This window comes from Gekko japonicus, unplaced genomic scaffold, assembly GCF_001447785.1.
Source record: "Gekko japonicus isolate JY-2015 unplaced genomic scaffold, Gekko_japonicus_V1.1 scaffold814, whole genome shotgun sequence".
In the NCBI taxonomy this organism is placed as follows: domain Eukaryota; kingdom Metazoa; phylum Chordata; class Lepidosauria; order Squamata; family Gekkonidae; genus Gekko; species Gekko japonicus.
In genome coordinates this window covers 181,309-197,075 of record NW_015169799.1, presented here as the reverse complement: position 1 = coordinate 197,075, position 15,767 = coordinate 181,309, and the positions used below count along the sequence as shown (strand labels likewise).

General features: G+C 39.4%; 1 protein-coding gene across 2 annotated transcripts in view; it reads right to left on the bottom strand.

Moving 5' to 3' along the window:
- Window positions 1-15,767, bottom strand: part of PRDM5 (PR domain containing 5) — a 126,932-nt gene that overhangs the window by 66,215 nt on the left and 44,950 nt on the right. For both annotated transcript variants that reach the window (XM_015417098.1, XM_015417099.1), the window contains 2 exons: window positions 8,439-8,523; window positions 6,753-6,910 (listed from right to left, as the gene is read on the bottom strand). In XM_015417098.1, coding sequence (XP_015272584.1) covers window positions 6,753-6,910; window positions 8,439-8,523 — 243 coding nt within the window. The remainder of the gene's footprint in view (window positions 1-6,752; window positions 6,911-8,438; window positions 8,524-15,767) is intronic.

Genomic DNA, 15,767 nt, shown 5'->3' with positions numbered 1-15,767 from the left:
TCTTTACTTTGCCATTTAACAGCCCTTTGTTGGCTTTTCTTATTCTCAACCACTAGTTTTGAGGACCAGCATCATAGTTGTTGCCCAACAAGGATTCTCAGCAAAAATTTAAATTCTATAGGCTTTACATGGTTGCTGCCAAAAGTATCAGGTATAATGTTTAAAGCTTCTTCTTACATACACTTATGAAAAGATGTGCAAGCTTGTTCAATATCCATATATCTGACCAGTGATAGCCCAGGATGAACATGACAGCAACATTCATCGTGGGCAACCACTGGCCTTGGCATAGGGATTCCGTTCCAGCACGTTCCCCCAGGGAAAAAACAAAACAAAACATGATTGTGCATACACAGTTCTGTTGCTACTCTTTTTCACATATTTTCCTTACATGCAACAAAATTATAGTAAAAGAAGTTCAGAAAACAACTCCATATATGTAATTGTTCAGAGAATTGGTGATGATACGGGAGGGTTACTCCCTATATGTGACCAGAATAGCCTTTGTATTTTGGTTTTATCTATATTGTGCATACCCAGTTCTGTTGCTAACTCTTTTTCATGTATTTTCATCATATGCAGAAAATTATAGTAAAAGAAGTTCAGAAAACAACTTACAAATTACTCAATAACTACAAATGGTACTTCCAACAGGAACTTAATCCATCCTAGCCTGTTCATAAAGATTTCTCTGGATAATGCCACCACTTGAGCACACATAAAAGATCATTCTGGATTAATATTTCTAGAACTTCACTCTTTTTGTCTAGCATGAAGATGCTATCAGCAGATGTAAAGTCATTCAGGATCTCTTACAAAAGCCCAACTAAACTTCTGGAAATCTTTGTGAATCAACTGTGAATATATGAACACACAGAGCTGCCTTCTAGTGAATCAGACCCTTGGTCCATCAAAATCAGTGTGATCTATTCAGACTGCCAGAAGCCCTCCAAGGTATTAAGCAGAAGTCTTTTACATTATCCACTACCTAATCCTTCCACCTGGTGATGCCAGGGATTGAATCTGGAACCTTCTGTAGCTGCAGCCCCTCCAAGGTATGATCTGTCTGGATGCAAAGTACACCTGTTTTTATAACCACACAAATCAGATTTGCATCCTATACCATAAACTGTGGTTTTCAAACATTTTAGCTTCAAGAAAACCTACTGTCTGCAGAGGAAAGTTCAGGACCTACCAAGTTCTTGAATACAAGTCAAGTGGAAGGCCCTCAGAGAAGGGGGAAGAGTCCTGCCAATCAGACTCCTGCCAATCAGGGCACCCTCTAGGGTAAACTTCAGCATAGCAGCTACAGAGGACTCCCAATTCTTGAACCCCACCAAATCCATGGACTCTGGAATGAATTCTTTTTATACCTGAGCCCCTCCTCTGTCAAGAGATTTCCCATAGTTAATGTCATGCCTGCCCCTGATGAAGCACCTGACAGCCAGGAGCACATGGAGTTGGCACCACAAGCCCCTGATGAAGCAGAGCCTTACAGCCAGGAACTGGCTCCTTTAGCAGAAGACTCTCTAACTCTTGAGGAGGATAGAGCCTCCCAAGAGACACCTGCGCCGGATCAGGCTCTGCTTACCTCACACAATTCACACACACACCCCCGACTCTCCGCCACCTGTGAACCGGCTCAGGAGTCAGCGAAGACAGGAGCTGAACGAGAGAAGGAAAGCTGCACGCATGTGTGGCAGATGCTCGTTCAGCCCTGAGTATTAGCAACAGCATGACCTTGCTCAGCAAGAGATAACAAGTTAATGAGCCAGCACGCTATATCAACAAACCTGCTGCTGGCAGAGATTTGTGCTGGCAACTTCAATTGACAGGTTCCTGCTCCGGACCCCTTGAAACCTTGTCGGTTTGCTACTCGGCTTTTGAACTTCAGCTCCTTGACACTCGGCATTGTTTGACCTTGACTTCGGCTCTGCGCTTCTCTGGCTTTGTTTGATTTATGGACCTTGACTTATGGTATGTTTGACGCTGGCTTTGTGAACTGATTTGGACTTGTTTGAACTGTGCTGCTTGACCTACTCGGCTGAAACTCGGACTGGCTTTGGACTTTGCTTGTTTGCCCCACGCTCCCTGGCCCTGCCGTGACAGTTAATCCTGCTTTGTGTGTGTAAAATGCCAGCAAGTCGCAGCTGACCCCAGCAAGGGGCTTTCAAAGCAAGCGAGAAGCACAAGCAGCCCCGTAGCTAGGGAATTTTTTGGGAGGGGGCCTTGGGGGGTCCACCTGCTAATTACATCAAAGGCTCCAGGGCAAGGGGGGTCTGCCTGGCATGCACCCACACAGCCCCCACTAGAGCCTTCCTCTGAGGTGAGCCAGAATCCCAATGTTAATAGACACTAAAAGGTCTAGAAAAGCTGCCATGTTTTTTTTAAAAAAGGAGTGCGGGGATCAAGCTTCCTCCCTCACACACACACACACACAGACCTTTATTGGCATTACTCCTCCCTCACTCCTTCCCTGAGCCAAGGAGCCTGGAGCAGAAAATCCAACAGGAGGAGTTAACTGCTGCAATCCAACCAATGTGTGTGTGACTCAGTTAACCACCGGTTGCTGCTGGGTCCTAAAGAGACTCATCTCATCACAGATGAGCTCAAATGGGGAGATGCCGGCTCAGATCGATCAGGGGGTGAGGGGGCCGGAGGGAGGGAGGGGGAGCTGAGGATCGGGCAAGGGCCCCACAAAAACAGTGGGGGTGGGCCCCGTGGGCCCCACGTTAGCTACGGTCCTGAGCACAGATGGTTTGCCACTGCTTTCCTCTGCAGAGTCTCCCTTGGTGGTCTCCCTCCTAAGAAGCTGCTTAGCTTCTGAGATCTGACAAGATTGGCCCATGCCATGCCACCTTCCCTAGTTAATTCCTAGGCCACAAGAAAGAAACCATCATTCGAATGTGAAACGCTTGCCTAGCAATACAGAACCTCCTCGTAAACCATATCCTGACTGCAGTGCTTCCAGAAGCAAGCAAGGGTACTGAGGAACATTTCACAACCTGCCAACGAATCCCAAGGTTCCACAGAACAAAATCTTACTGCTAACTGAAATATTGTTCTTAGCCCTTTTCACTTTCTTATGTGATTACTTTTTAATTTTGACACTCTAGCATAACACCAGAAATGTATCCATAGGAAACTGGCCTTAACAAACATTTTGGAAGTGAATTCCAGAGTGGTAGCTATGATACTCTGTTGCAGCCAAAAGATTCTTTGTTTTGGATTGAATGTTAGGGCAAATTCTAGATTATTTTAACTGACAGTTGATAGATCTTACACGACAGCACATTTACAAGAAACAGTCATATGATGTAACTGATTTTAATATAAAATATACATAAAGAAAGACACATTGCCTGATATCTTGATCTACCTTGACCGTGCAGAACACAAGGGTTTGGATCCAGACTAAGGTTTCTGTGGGTGCAAGAATTTCTGCTCACACAGAGCAATTCTCCTCCTCCTTCAGTAATCATAAATGCTCCCCCAATTCTGTTCTTAGAGGAGAGGGACCCCCTCTCCCTGAACAAGATTTCAGGGGGCATTTGGTCTGCTATAGGAGAGGGGGTGCAAGAAAATCTTTCTCTGTGATTGCCACAAAGAAGTCAACATTAAATGAGGCTAATAAAGATTAAAATAATTGGAGCAAGTTCAATAGGCCTACTTCTCAATGAGGTAAAGGAACCTGTGATCAAGCTGTACCAATTCAGCTACAGGTGTGGGATCTTATGACTGAATAATTCTCCAGAAGACAACCCCCACTCCCACATAGTAAACTAAATGTCAGGTAAAAGGGCTCTGGCCTAGTATTCTCCATTACATGTTAATTTGTTATGTGAAGAGATGGATGAATAGCAAGTATGTGAACTTCTTCAGCAGTTTGAAGTGGTACAGTCCTGAGCCTTTCGGGAGGGTGGGATATAAATAAAAATTTTTTAAAAAGTAAGTCTGCCACTTCAGTGAAAAACTGAAAGGGGTGATCATGTTTGCTGGACAGTTTAACTTTACTGGCAAAAAGGTGTATGTATTCACAGATGGTTGAACTTGCCTTTCCTTATCTTATCTTACCACAAGCTATCACTTCAGTGGCTTTTCTTTTAGTCAGACACCAATACCAGAAGCAAACCAGGAAAGGGAAAAAGTACTTGAACTGCTGTTGCAAATGAAGATAAGACAGGGGAGAGGTAGGATTCAATTCCCCTCACACATACATATGGTTTGCTTTAAAACTCACACACACACAGTTTTATATCAGTGGCAACAGATGTGGCTGTTTCCATAATGTGTACTTTGGCTTTCAGTGAAAAAGTTCATTTGCATATTTAACTGTATGCAACATAATGAGTAAATAATTATATAAATATGCTGGGATGCTCTGTCTCAGGCACTAATGCTGAGGTACTAGTACACTGGAATGTTAACCAGATATTTAATTTTATTTATTTTATTTCATTTGAGCTCCCTTTTGAAAAACCTGGGATTAAAACAAATAGGTTTAGATAAACCTAGAAAAAGCAAATTAATTTGGGTTTCTGTTTAGTTGCAATCTGGTTTCTGAGTTTTAAGCCCATGCGAATATCCTATTTCTCAAACTTATCTCTTAAAACCACAAGAATTTAAAAGAAATGCTAAAATTCTCTGGCTTCTGCAAGATTCACCGTATCTCATTTGATGCCAATTTTTATACCCATTTTAATGTGGTAGTTTCAGTCTGAAAACTCAAGAGCAAGAGGCGAGATTAAACAGATTTGTTTCCTGCTTTGCTCTGTCTTTCCCCATAATATGCAAATACAGAATAAATTATGCAAAATATAAATATTCACTTTATATATACCATTCATAGAAGATGAAGCAGAGTACTGGTAGCCATGATGTAATATTCAGATATACTGATGGGCAAATACAACTCCCCAGGGTCATTTTAGGTTGTGAAAATGGTGCACCTGGGTGGGACTGAGCCCCCTCTCCACATGCATCATTTCCCAGTCCAAATCTGCTCCCATATGCCTGAGAACCTAACTTTCAACTGGGTGTGCATCTGCTTGACAAGACCTGGAGAGGGCCTGATAATAGTGTAGTTAGGCCCTCATGTAGGAGTTAGTTCTGCTGCTTGAGATCTCTAAAATGCAGATGTCAACATTTAATTGTAGCATCGTAGACATGAAAATATATAGATGAGGCCATACTTCCTACAACTGAAATTAGGGTTGCCAAACCCCCTGGTTTGCCAGGGATCCCCCGTTTTGCCCCACCCCCAACACCCACAACCACCCATCTCTTTTCCTTTTCTTTCCCTTTAAGTGTGTGGAACCCGTGTTTCCTCCCAAGCCTGATCTCCGCAAGCTTGCAGGGAAATACCAGCATCGTGCTCTTAAAAGGGAAACGTGGCTGCTCTTAAAGGGGAAACGCCAGCTCCTACATTTAAAAGGGAAACGCCGGCTCCTTTAAGTGCAGGGAACTGCCGTTTCTGGAGATCTGGCGCACGGGCAGGTGGGGGGGCGGCGGACGTCCCCAATGTGACGTCATCACATTGGGGATGCCCCGCCCCCTCCAGGAACGCCCCCAAAGTTCCCCGCTGGGGGTGGAAGATGGACTTGGCAACCCTAACTAAAATGCAAAGCAACCCATAAGCACTTTGGGGTTGAGATCCATATTGGGTTTTAGTTTTCAGTTTAATAATTCAGTAACATAAACTGGTGTTTTGGGAATTGCAACAGAAAAAATTGTGGGTTTTTCACTCCTTCGTATTTAAATTAAAAAGTTACTGAATGAAGTGGCTATCAGTAATTCCCATCTAAATGAAACCACTTTTAAGACTGCATCTAAAAAAAAAAGAACATTACATATGTAAACTACACTCATGGTACATATGCAAGCTACTCTGTCTTTCAGCAGGCGTATGCTTTCTGGGTTAGAAAGAGCAGTTATCACTGAGTTCCCGTAAGAAGCACTATTATTACTTTCGTATGATTTATGGCTGAAAACAAAAAGATGGTGCAAAGATCCGGTGCCAAATTCCCAGATGGCAGATAACATCAGCCAAACTGTGAAAAATATGGAAGCATTGGTATATCTGTTTCATCAAAGAATTAAAGGGGGGGGAGGAAAGAGCAAGGGGAGAGTTCCAAAGACTGCTCAGGAAACTAGCCAGATAATTTTTTTTTACAGTCTCATAATTCTGAAGGAGCAGCAGCCAGGTTTGTAGCTATACACTGAAAACGTAACCCCAGGTCAAAACTAATGACAGGCGTGACCAAAAATTAGGGCAGACCTGGAGCTTAAATCACACAGCCAGGTGTTTCTCAGAGGGACTAAATGAGAAGTTCCTCAGCAGGGCAATGCTAATTTTCAAAAAAACTAAAACATAATGCATTCAAATATGGGACTGTGACAAATCATAATGATAAAGAATGATTGTCACAACATTACAGGTTTAAAAAATTTAAAACGTAGTTAAAAACACACACACACAATAAGGTATTTCCAGAGGAACAAAACCAAAAAAGGGTGTAATCTATTGAACTGGAGTTTATGATAATTTAAAAGAAAAAGAGAAGAAAAGTAGCCAGGAACCCATTTAGTATCTAGGCTATACCCACAGAATGCTAATATATTTTCCCCAAGATTTGAAGCTCATGTTTCTAAGCATGCCAAAGCGTACTGATCCACCACTGAAATGAGCAACAGCTGCAAATCTAAGGCTGGCAGAGCTGTAAACAACAACAGCAGAGTGTTTTTTTTATTACCTTCTTGTGATTCTTGTAAACATTTCTGTGGGCAAATCCCTTTCCGCAAAGCTTGCATTTATAGGGTTTATCTTCACTGTGTATTATGTTGTGTGCATTCACTTGATCAAGTCGTTTGAAGGACTTATTGCAAACCTCGCAGGTGTAGGGGCGTTTTTCTGCAGAAAATGAGTGGGGGGGACATTTAATCTACTGTTTATACAGGGGTAGAAGATGAAAGGCAGAGACAGCCATCTCCTTAGAAGAGAGTTCTGCAATGAAGTCAACCCAATCAAGATTAAACCAATTAAAAAGACATTGAATGCCCTTTATGTTACACAGTTAAGTCGCTTCATAAAAGATGAGACATGGCGCATCTCGAGAAATTGGCACGTTCTTTGCAACAACCACTGCTAAAACTAAACTCTGATTAATTAGCTTAAATCAAAAGAGAATGACTTCAAAGAGGCAAAGCCTGTTGCCAGACTACAAATGTGAAAGAGGGCATGACAGTTTAAATGTTTTAAAACTTAATTAACAATACACATAACATATTCTTTTTCCTTAAAACCCACACTTGGTATGCATGAGCTTTCATGTTACCGCTGCTGGATGAAGCCTAGCGCTACTTTGTAACATTGGTATTCTTATCTGAAATGTCAAAAGCCAGCTAAGGACTTCTAAGATGCAGCTTATTGTTTAAGCAAATGCATTTGTAGCGTGTATTGAAATGGAGACAGCAGATAAAAATAACACTGCTTGCACAGTTGGAAACCCATTTGATGCATTTGGAGAGAGAACGGGCAACCCTATGTTGACTGAATTGGTTGTAAGTTTGCTCTTCTCAATTATTATAGTCAAAACTGTGAAAATGCCAGATTTAAATGAACAGTAATAACCGGCAGGCCTAGAATACACCTATCTTGCAACTTCTCTACCCAATCCATGGAAATGCAGGGAGGATGAATGGTTGATGTGGTAAGATCTAGGATGCTTTGCTCAAGTTACTGCCTAAGGTGGGACAAGAGCTGCATTAGAGGGAATCTTCTTGCCGATATCTAGAGACCAAGGGACAATTTGACAATTTTATAACTGTTCTGGCTGGAGATCACAGTATCAATCCATGGAAAACCTCATCTGTACAGGCAACTTCACATCACTTACTTTGTTTCTTCTATACAACACTATGCAACTACAGTTTTGAAAAAGCAGTTTGGTTGGTTTGAAACAGCAGATCATAATGGAAGGAAAAGGCAGTGAAACCAAGGAACAGACAGAATAAGATGTGGGGAAGCAGAAGGCTGAACAACTAACCTGGAATATTGCAGATAGGAATGCACATCCTACTACTTTTAAAGGATTTGAATAACTGAGTTAGGCTGCAGTCCACAAACTTGTTAAATTGGAGGCCTTTGACCTATGCCAATGCCATCGTAGTAGCAACAGCAAGCAACAAACATGGAAGCAATGCAACAAGAACTACTTTACAATTGCAGTGCCTCCGTGATTCGTTTCAATAAAGTAGCCATCTTTACATTAATATACTAACTTAAACAGATTGTGGAATTGGCTCCCAAATAGCCTCATGGGAATCCATGGGGTTTTAGGGTTTTTTTTGTTATTTAGCCCCAAGCAAAAGAAATATCTATAAGAAAGCAATTGAAGGTAATATGTAAAACTTGATTTGATGGAAGGAAGCAATTTTACCTGAGTGAGTTATCATGTGGCGTTTTAGCTGGTTAGCTGAAATAAATTTCTTGTCACACTCCTGACACTCAAAGATCTCATGAACCTGCAATATGAGTATTTAATGTTAATTAAGTATGTGTCTTACACAAGATCACACATCTTAAGCTATAAAAGAACATCTTCAACACACTGTAATTATTCCTTATCTAAGAGTTATGCTAATATAGATATATTTCCTCCCTTAATTACCCCTTGCTTAACAGCCACATCTCCAAAATTAAAAGTTCATTATAGTGAGCAAAAATTGCCACAGATTTCCCAATTCATAGTCCACTTATTTTAATAGTAACATTAACAGAATTACACTGAAGTAGATGGTTTGGTGACCTCCAAATCCCTGTCAACAAATACAAGCTACATAAATATGTAATTTTGACATAGATTTAATATTATATATTTGTACACCCTTTATGCTAAAGGAATGCTTTGTTGATCACCAGCTCATATACAAACATTTCAAAGAACAAAAGCAAACCCTGAAAAATACACATTTACCATGTAAATAATGTACTGTGACTTCTGCAACTTATATGAATACAGAGTAGTGCACTCTACATCATTTTTACTGACTACTACAAACATTTCCAAAACTGCATTTATTTTTCAAAGTGTATGCTATATTGGGTGTTTGCTTTGTCATTGGTAGAGTAGCATACCTTTAGGTACTATTTACATTAATAATAACAAATATAAAATAATCTTTTTTACTTTGATAACCACAACTAGTACATAGGTGGACAGTATTTTGTAGATATTTTCTTTATATGAAGCAGAAAGAAAGTTTTAAGAACTGCAACCAGCTTCCAGAGAAAAGGATAGTAAGCACTAGAGGAATATTTGGGTAAGAATCTAGAGACATCCCATATGAAGAGGTGGTATAACAATTCACCAAGACCAAGCAGGCTTTCTTCCAAAAAGACAACTTAGAAACAATGTATGAACTATACTACATGTAATAGAATATTTTGAAGTCCACCCGGAGAAACAGATCGCCTTAATTTTCCTAGATGCCGAAAAAGCGTTTGACAATGTCAGCTGGAACTTCATGTTGGAACAACTAGTAAACTCACAATGTGGCAAAGAATTTTACACAATGGTTAGAGCAATCTATACCAAACAACAAACAAGGGTTCTTGTTAATGGAGATTTATCACAAAACATTGAGATACAAAAAGGAACCAGACAAGGATGCCCACTTTCACCACTACTGTTTATATTTGCTCTGGAAATACTGAATGATATGATCAGAGATGTACAAATTAGAGGACTTGAAATAAAAGAATATAAGCTTCAAGCCTTCGCAGATGGTATTTATTTTAGAGAATCCACTGAACTCTATTATACAATTAATAAGAACTTTGCAGGAGTATGGACAGGTTGCTGGACTAAAAATCAATGTTAACAGAATAAAAATATTAGTAAAAAATATTACTAAAGATCAAACCCAACAGTTACAAGAACTATCAGGCCTGGAAGTTTTAAAAAAGGTGAAATGTTTAGGAATACATATAACAAATAGATGTAGTTCCTTGGTGAAAGATAACTATATAGAACTCATAATGGAAATTAAGAAGGATTTGGAAAGAAGGAAAAATCTATAAATATCATTGATGGGAAGAATAACTACAATAAAAATGAATACATTATCAAGATTGATCTTCTTATTTCAAACAACTTCCATCCTTCAAAATCAAAAATATTTTAAAGAACTTGAAACATTGATGACACAATTTATATGGCAACAAGAAACCAAGAATAAAACGTAAAGCTTTACAAGACGCAAATGAAAGAGCTGGATTCACATTTCACATTGGCTTTTGTATTACAGAGCAGCAGCATTGACGTGGTTAAAAGAATGGATTACATTAGAAAATACTAGACTATTAATGTTAGAGGGCTATGAACTTTTACTAGGTTGGCACGCATTTATATGGTATGGAATAGTGGATACTCACAAATACTTTAAGCGACACCTTATTAGGAATTCCCTATTGAAGGTATGGGAAGAAGTTAAAAGACTGTTTTATACCAAGATACCAAAAAGGGTTTCACCATTCAAAGCCTTCACAAATCCAAATTAATTTCAAAAAAATGGTTTAATAAAACATGAAGACTTGTTGGGCAACAAAGACAAACTAAAACCAATAGAAAACATTAAAAAACAAGAATCCAACCTAACTTGGTGGGAAAGAGTACAAATAGAATCAAAATATGCCAAGGATAGGCTAACAGGTTTTTATACAAAAATAACAGATATGGATAAGATATTGATGTATACTGATGAGAAATTGATTAAAAACTGTATGTATTAATGTTAAAAAATAAGACACAAGATGAAGTAGTCAAAAATTTCATGGTTAAATGGGCACAAAACTTATGTCATAAAATTGATTTGAACCAATGGTCACAGGTATGGGGGAAAATGTAAAGATTACTAAAGCAACTTCATATAAAGAAAATATTTATAAAATGTTTTATAGATGGTATATCACTCGAAATATATATTTTTACCCTAACTTATCAAATGATTGTTGGAAATGTCAAAAAAAGTTGGTTCTTTCTTTTATATGTGGTTGACGTGTGACAGAGTAAAAAAATACTGGTCTTGGATTCATGAAATATTACAAAAATGTTAAAGAGTACTGAGATGAGGTAACATCTAGAGAAGAAATCATAAATAAATTGCTTGAGACTGCAGAAATGGACAAATTAACTTTATTGTTGAGAGGACAAACTGAAGCAAGCTTTGAAAATACATGGACAACATTTTACAAATGGATTGAAGACTACAATAAATAAAATATATTGACATACAACTAACTTAGATGGAATAAAAACTTTATTTTTAATTATATGCACAGACATACAAAAATACAAGGTGGAACATAGAAAATAAATAACTAAATATTGTATGAGGTATTTAAACAGACAATTCAATGATGAAGTCTCTAGATGTAACCCCCCCATTTATGTATATATGTTTGTGTTATGTTTATCATTTATAAAAATAAAAAAAAATTATTTAAAAAATGAAGAGGTAGTATAGAGATTCACTAGCAGAAAGACCTATATGGCTCATTTATGAAATCTGAGAGACTAAGAAAGCAGCAAAATGTAAAATAAGTAGGGAATAAGAATGCTGAGCAACTAAGCCCAGCTGAAAGAACTCAGCAACCCTGTGGCAGGAACTGACCCCATAGTCATTATATACGTAAAGAATAAATTTACTTTTTCATATGATGCTTCTTCTGGTGAAAGCTGATGAACACTCTTTGAAAAATGACACTTTTGCATTTGTATTTTATACAACACACATACATCAAATCTCTCTGCAACAACCAGAGCACATAATTCTAACAGTGCAATCCTATGCAGAGTTACTCCAGTATAAACCCATTCAGAGTAATTATTTTATATTACTCTGGGATCTATACCCCTAGACAGAGATGTCTCAGACACTAATTAGTCTGTATTTCTTGTGCCTAACCAAGGCTGTCTCATCTGAAATGAACATTTTTCTTCATTTTTCAAAAGTGACGATCTCAGAAATCTTAATTTAACTTATTATATAGGGCAAAAGTGCATTTTCAAAACTTTTCAAAGGTGAACTTGGCAAAAAGTGCATATAAAATACAACTTAATAAGGGTAATTTGGCATAATTTCTAAACACCAAATGAACAAGTTGAGGTAAAAAACAATGTATACTTTACAAAGCTGAGCCCTGCCCACAGTCTTGAAGTCTAAGATGTCAATTTATTTTCAGCTTTACTAAAATAATGACCTTACTAAAATAATGACTGACAGCCATCTTTTTCAACTCTATTTTACTTACAGCCAAATTCCATAATACATCTGTTCCCAGTGTAGACGTCTGACCACAGGTGTGTGGGGATTGTCCCAACACCATTTGCTTTCCCTGCAGCCATGAGGCATCTGTAGGGAACTTACTTGCCAAAGAGCTGGAGGGCAGAATTAGGACTAGGATCTTAGCACCCTGAGAAGAGGGGCTTCAGCCTTCCCCCCAGTGCCATTTCTCTAAGCTGAAAGAGTCTCTGGAATGCTTTTTTCCACACTGCAGGGTTGCATGTGCAGTATTCAGTGCATGTGGAGCCCCACAACAGGGGAGATGCTACCCCAGAGCCATTTTGGGTGGGAAAAACAGCCCAATGGGGATGGCTGGAACCCTTCTCACCCCGCCTCAATCTTAAACATTATCTAGTGCTTGGGGAAGTAAGTTTCCTGCCACTGCCATATGACTGAGAGAAAGAAGGTTGGGTCACAGAACGCCACCTGACTCACTCATGGCCAAACATATCCTGTAGTTTTGTCCCCTAGTTTGGGGTGGGTTTTTTTTACATTTATATACTGCATCCTCTCCTGTACAGTCTCAGAGTGGTTCTCCTGTTGTGATGGACAGAAGATTCTGCCCTCTTTTCTCTCCCCATTCAGTGAGGACCAACTAGATCTGAAAGGCTGAATGGAATGCTAAAGTGAGAAAACAAAACCCTGAAGAGTTTAACAGTCACCAACTAATGGACAAAAAGGGGAGTTGGGATTTATAAGGATAATGGATAGGAGATATCCTGAACTAGGCAGGGAGTCCACTAGGAACTGTAGTGTAGGGTTTGGGTGTCATTCCTTGATAAAAACATTGACTTGCCCCAATGATACAGATTAAAAAAGCTAGTACACCATCTTTTGAACACTACGGGGTTCAAATATATTTTCTCCTTTAGTCAGTTGATCCCATGAAGGACCAACCTAGCTAAAACTTGTATTGGAAAGAATTAGACAAAAAATAAAATACCTGTGAATCAGGGCTGCAACACCATGGAGTTCTTGTATTCAACAGAAAGGTCACCCTCCCTGCCCCACAGCTGGGATTAGCCCTCTTAAGGGTAAAAAATGAGAGATACAATATGGAGCCTGTCTTTTCCCCTTCTGCTTAATCCTAATTTAATTTTTGTTCTCTGGAGACACCCTCCTAGGTTACACAGAGAAGGTAAGGAAACCAACATAAATTGTGACAAACTAGGATTCAAGTGACTGTGAGCCAAATTCTCATTTCACAACCTAACCATATTTAAAATAAGCCATGGTTTTATGTTATGTCTGCACTGGACCACTACACAAGCCTGTTTTAGAAACCTGAATGTGAGATCAATGAAGCCATCATGATCAAGGATAGCATGATCAAGGATAGCACCATTTTATATATTTAATCACATCACTTGAGGAACAACAAGGTGTTTTCTATATCGTGTGTGTAAAGTGCTGTCAAGTTGCAATCAATTTATGGTTACCCCAGCAAGGGGCTTTCTAGGTAAGTAAGGAGCAGATGTGGTGTGCCATTGACTTCCTCTGAAAGGTCTTCCTTGGTGGTCTCCCTTCCAATACCGACCCTGTTTAGCTTCCGAGATCTGATGAGATTAGACTACACCATGCCACATTCCCTCTTTTTTTTCTATATTACACTACGAAAAAAAAATATCCTCCCTGGTAATAAGTCACAGCAATATCATGATGCTCTTTGTAATTCGGCATAACCATAGGGATCAACAACAGAAACACCCTCTTGAACAATTTCATAGACATGTTTAGAGATAGGCTCAGATTGGGACTTCCTGGCAGGCACTAACGGTTTTAAAGTCCATAAACCTCCCTGATTGTTCTTCCTTAGACCTTAGTTAATACTATAAGCTCTTAAAGAGATTCACTAATCCAAGCAATGTGATCTGGCCTTTCAAACTTTTCATGCAATTCTAAATAGCTAGCTAGTCCTGAGTTTTGTGCAGGAATTAGCTTTAAAAATATAGGTCTCTGGTGTTTTTTACCCTCCTAAAAATGTGCCAGGGCTGGGACAAGTCCTTGGCTTCCATAAGAATTTTAATACAATAATAAAAGTTTAAAGGAGTTCCTTCATGCAAACTCTGAAAGTTTACAGGCAAGCAAAGGCATACCTTACAATGCTTGCATCCCAGAGAATAAATGAATCCCTGTGACTGATGTATTATCTTCACATTATAGATTTACCATGTGCAAACAGAGGCATGAACATGGCCTACTTATATCAGAACATTAAAAAGAAAACCTTCATTCTGTTCCCTGTATGCTGAAGGAGCATAGCTTTTACAACTGGTTATGGAATACCACCAATCTGAGTAAAAGAATCTGCTGACAAATGATACATCTCCACCCCAAACTTTGAAACAAGTAGTGAACACCAAGACCGAATGAAACCAGAAATACAATAGTACCACTGCTGGGCCGGGAGGATTAGCAAACTGAAGCACTCGTAATAATTGTTTCAATTATCATTTCAATTCGCTAATCTTATCCGATTGCAGGGTGGCACTCTCAGAAGACTTTGCTTAGATGAGTGAAGCTATTGAGGTGCAGCATAGCAAGTATCTTGAACTGAACCCAGCAGCTGATAGGTAACCAATGGAGTGAGAGTACATAATGGTGCCTAGCTCCTGACAGTAACCAAACTGTAGCATTCTGTACTAACTAGAGTTTCCAAATTGACTTCAAAGGCAGATTCATGTACAGTGTATTGCAATAGTCTAACCTCGAGGTCACTGTGGCATAGATGTACACAGACAGATGGGCCAAGTCAAGGTAGGGAACCATCTTCTGGCCTAAATAAAGATGGAAGAAAGCATTTTTTGCAGCTGCATTAACTTGCTAGATACAGCTGACCTGTTATGAAGGAGGAGGAGGAGGAGGAGGAGGAGACTGAATTTATACCCCGCCCTTCACTACCCGAAGGAGTCTCAGAGCACCTTACAATCTCCTTTCCCTTCCCCTCCACAAAACAGACCCCCTGTAAGGTAGGTGGGGCTGAGAGAGCTCTGAGAGAAGTGCTCATGACAGAACAGCTCTGAAAGAACTTGTAACTCACCCAAGGTCACACCGGCAGTTGCATGTGGAGGAGTGGGGAATCAAATCCAGTTCTCCCAGATTAGAGTCCATACTCCTAACCACTACACCAAACTGGCTCTCGATTCTGATTAAACATTTCTGTTTTGCACTTTCTGCAAAATGATAGTATGGTGGAAGCCCTTCTGACCTTCTCAGGCAGGCTATTCCATAAGGTTGGGAGCACATGAGCAAACATAAGAAGCCAACAGCAGACTGAGAGACCTTCACTCCGCCATTTGCACATATCTGAAAGAGAGCTTTTTGAACCATGGAAGAGAAAGGAAAAAATTAAGTTTTTAGCAATTTCTCTACAGTTAAAGATTACAGAATTTAGGAAGAATGAACCTCTCTCAATAGTGGCA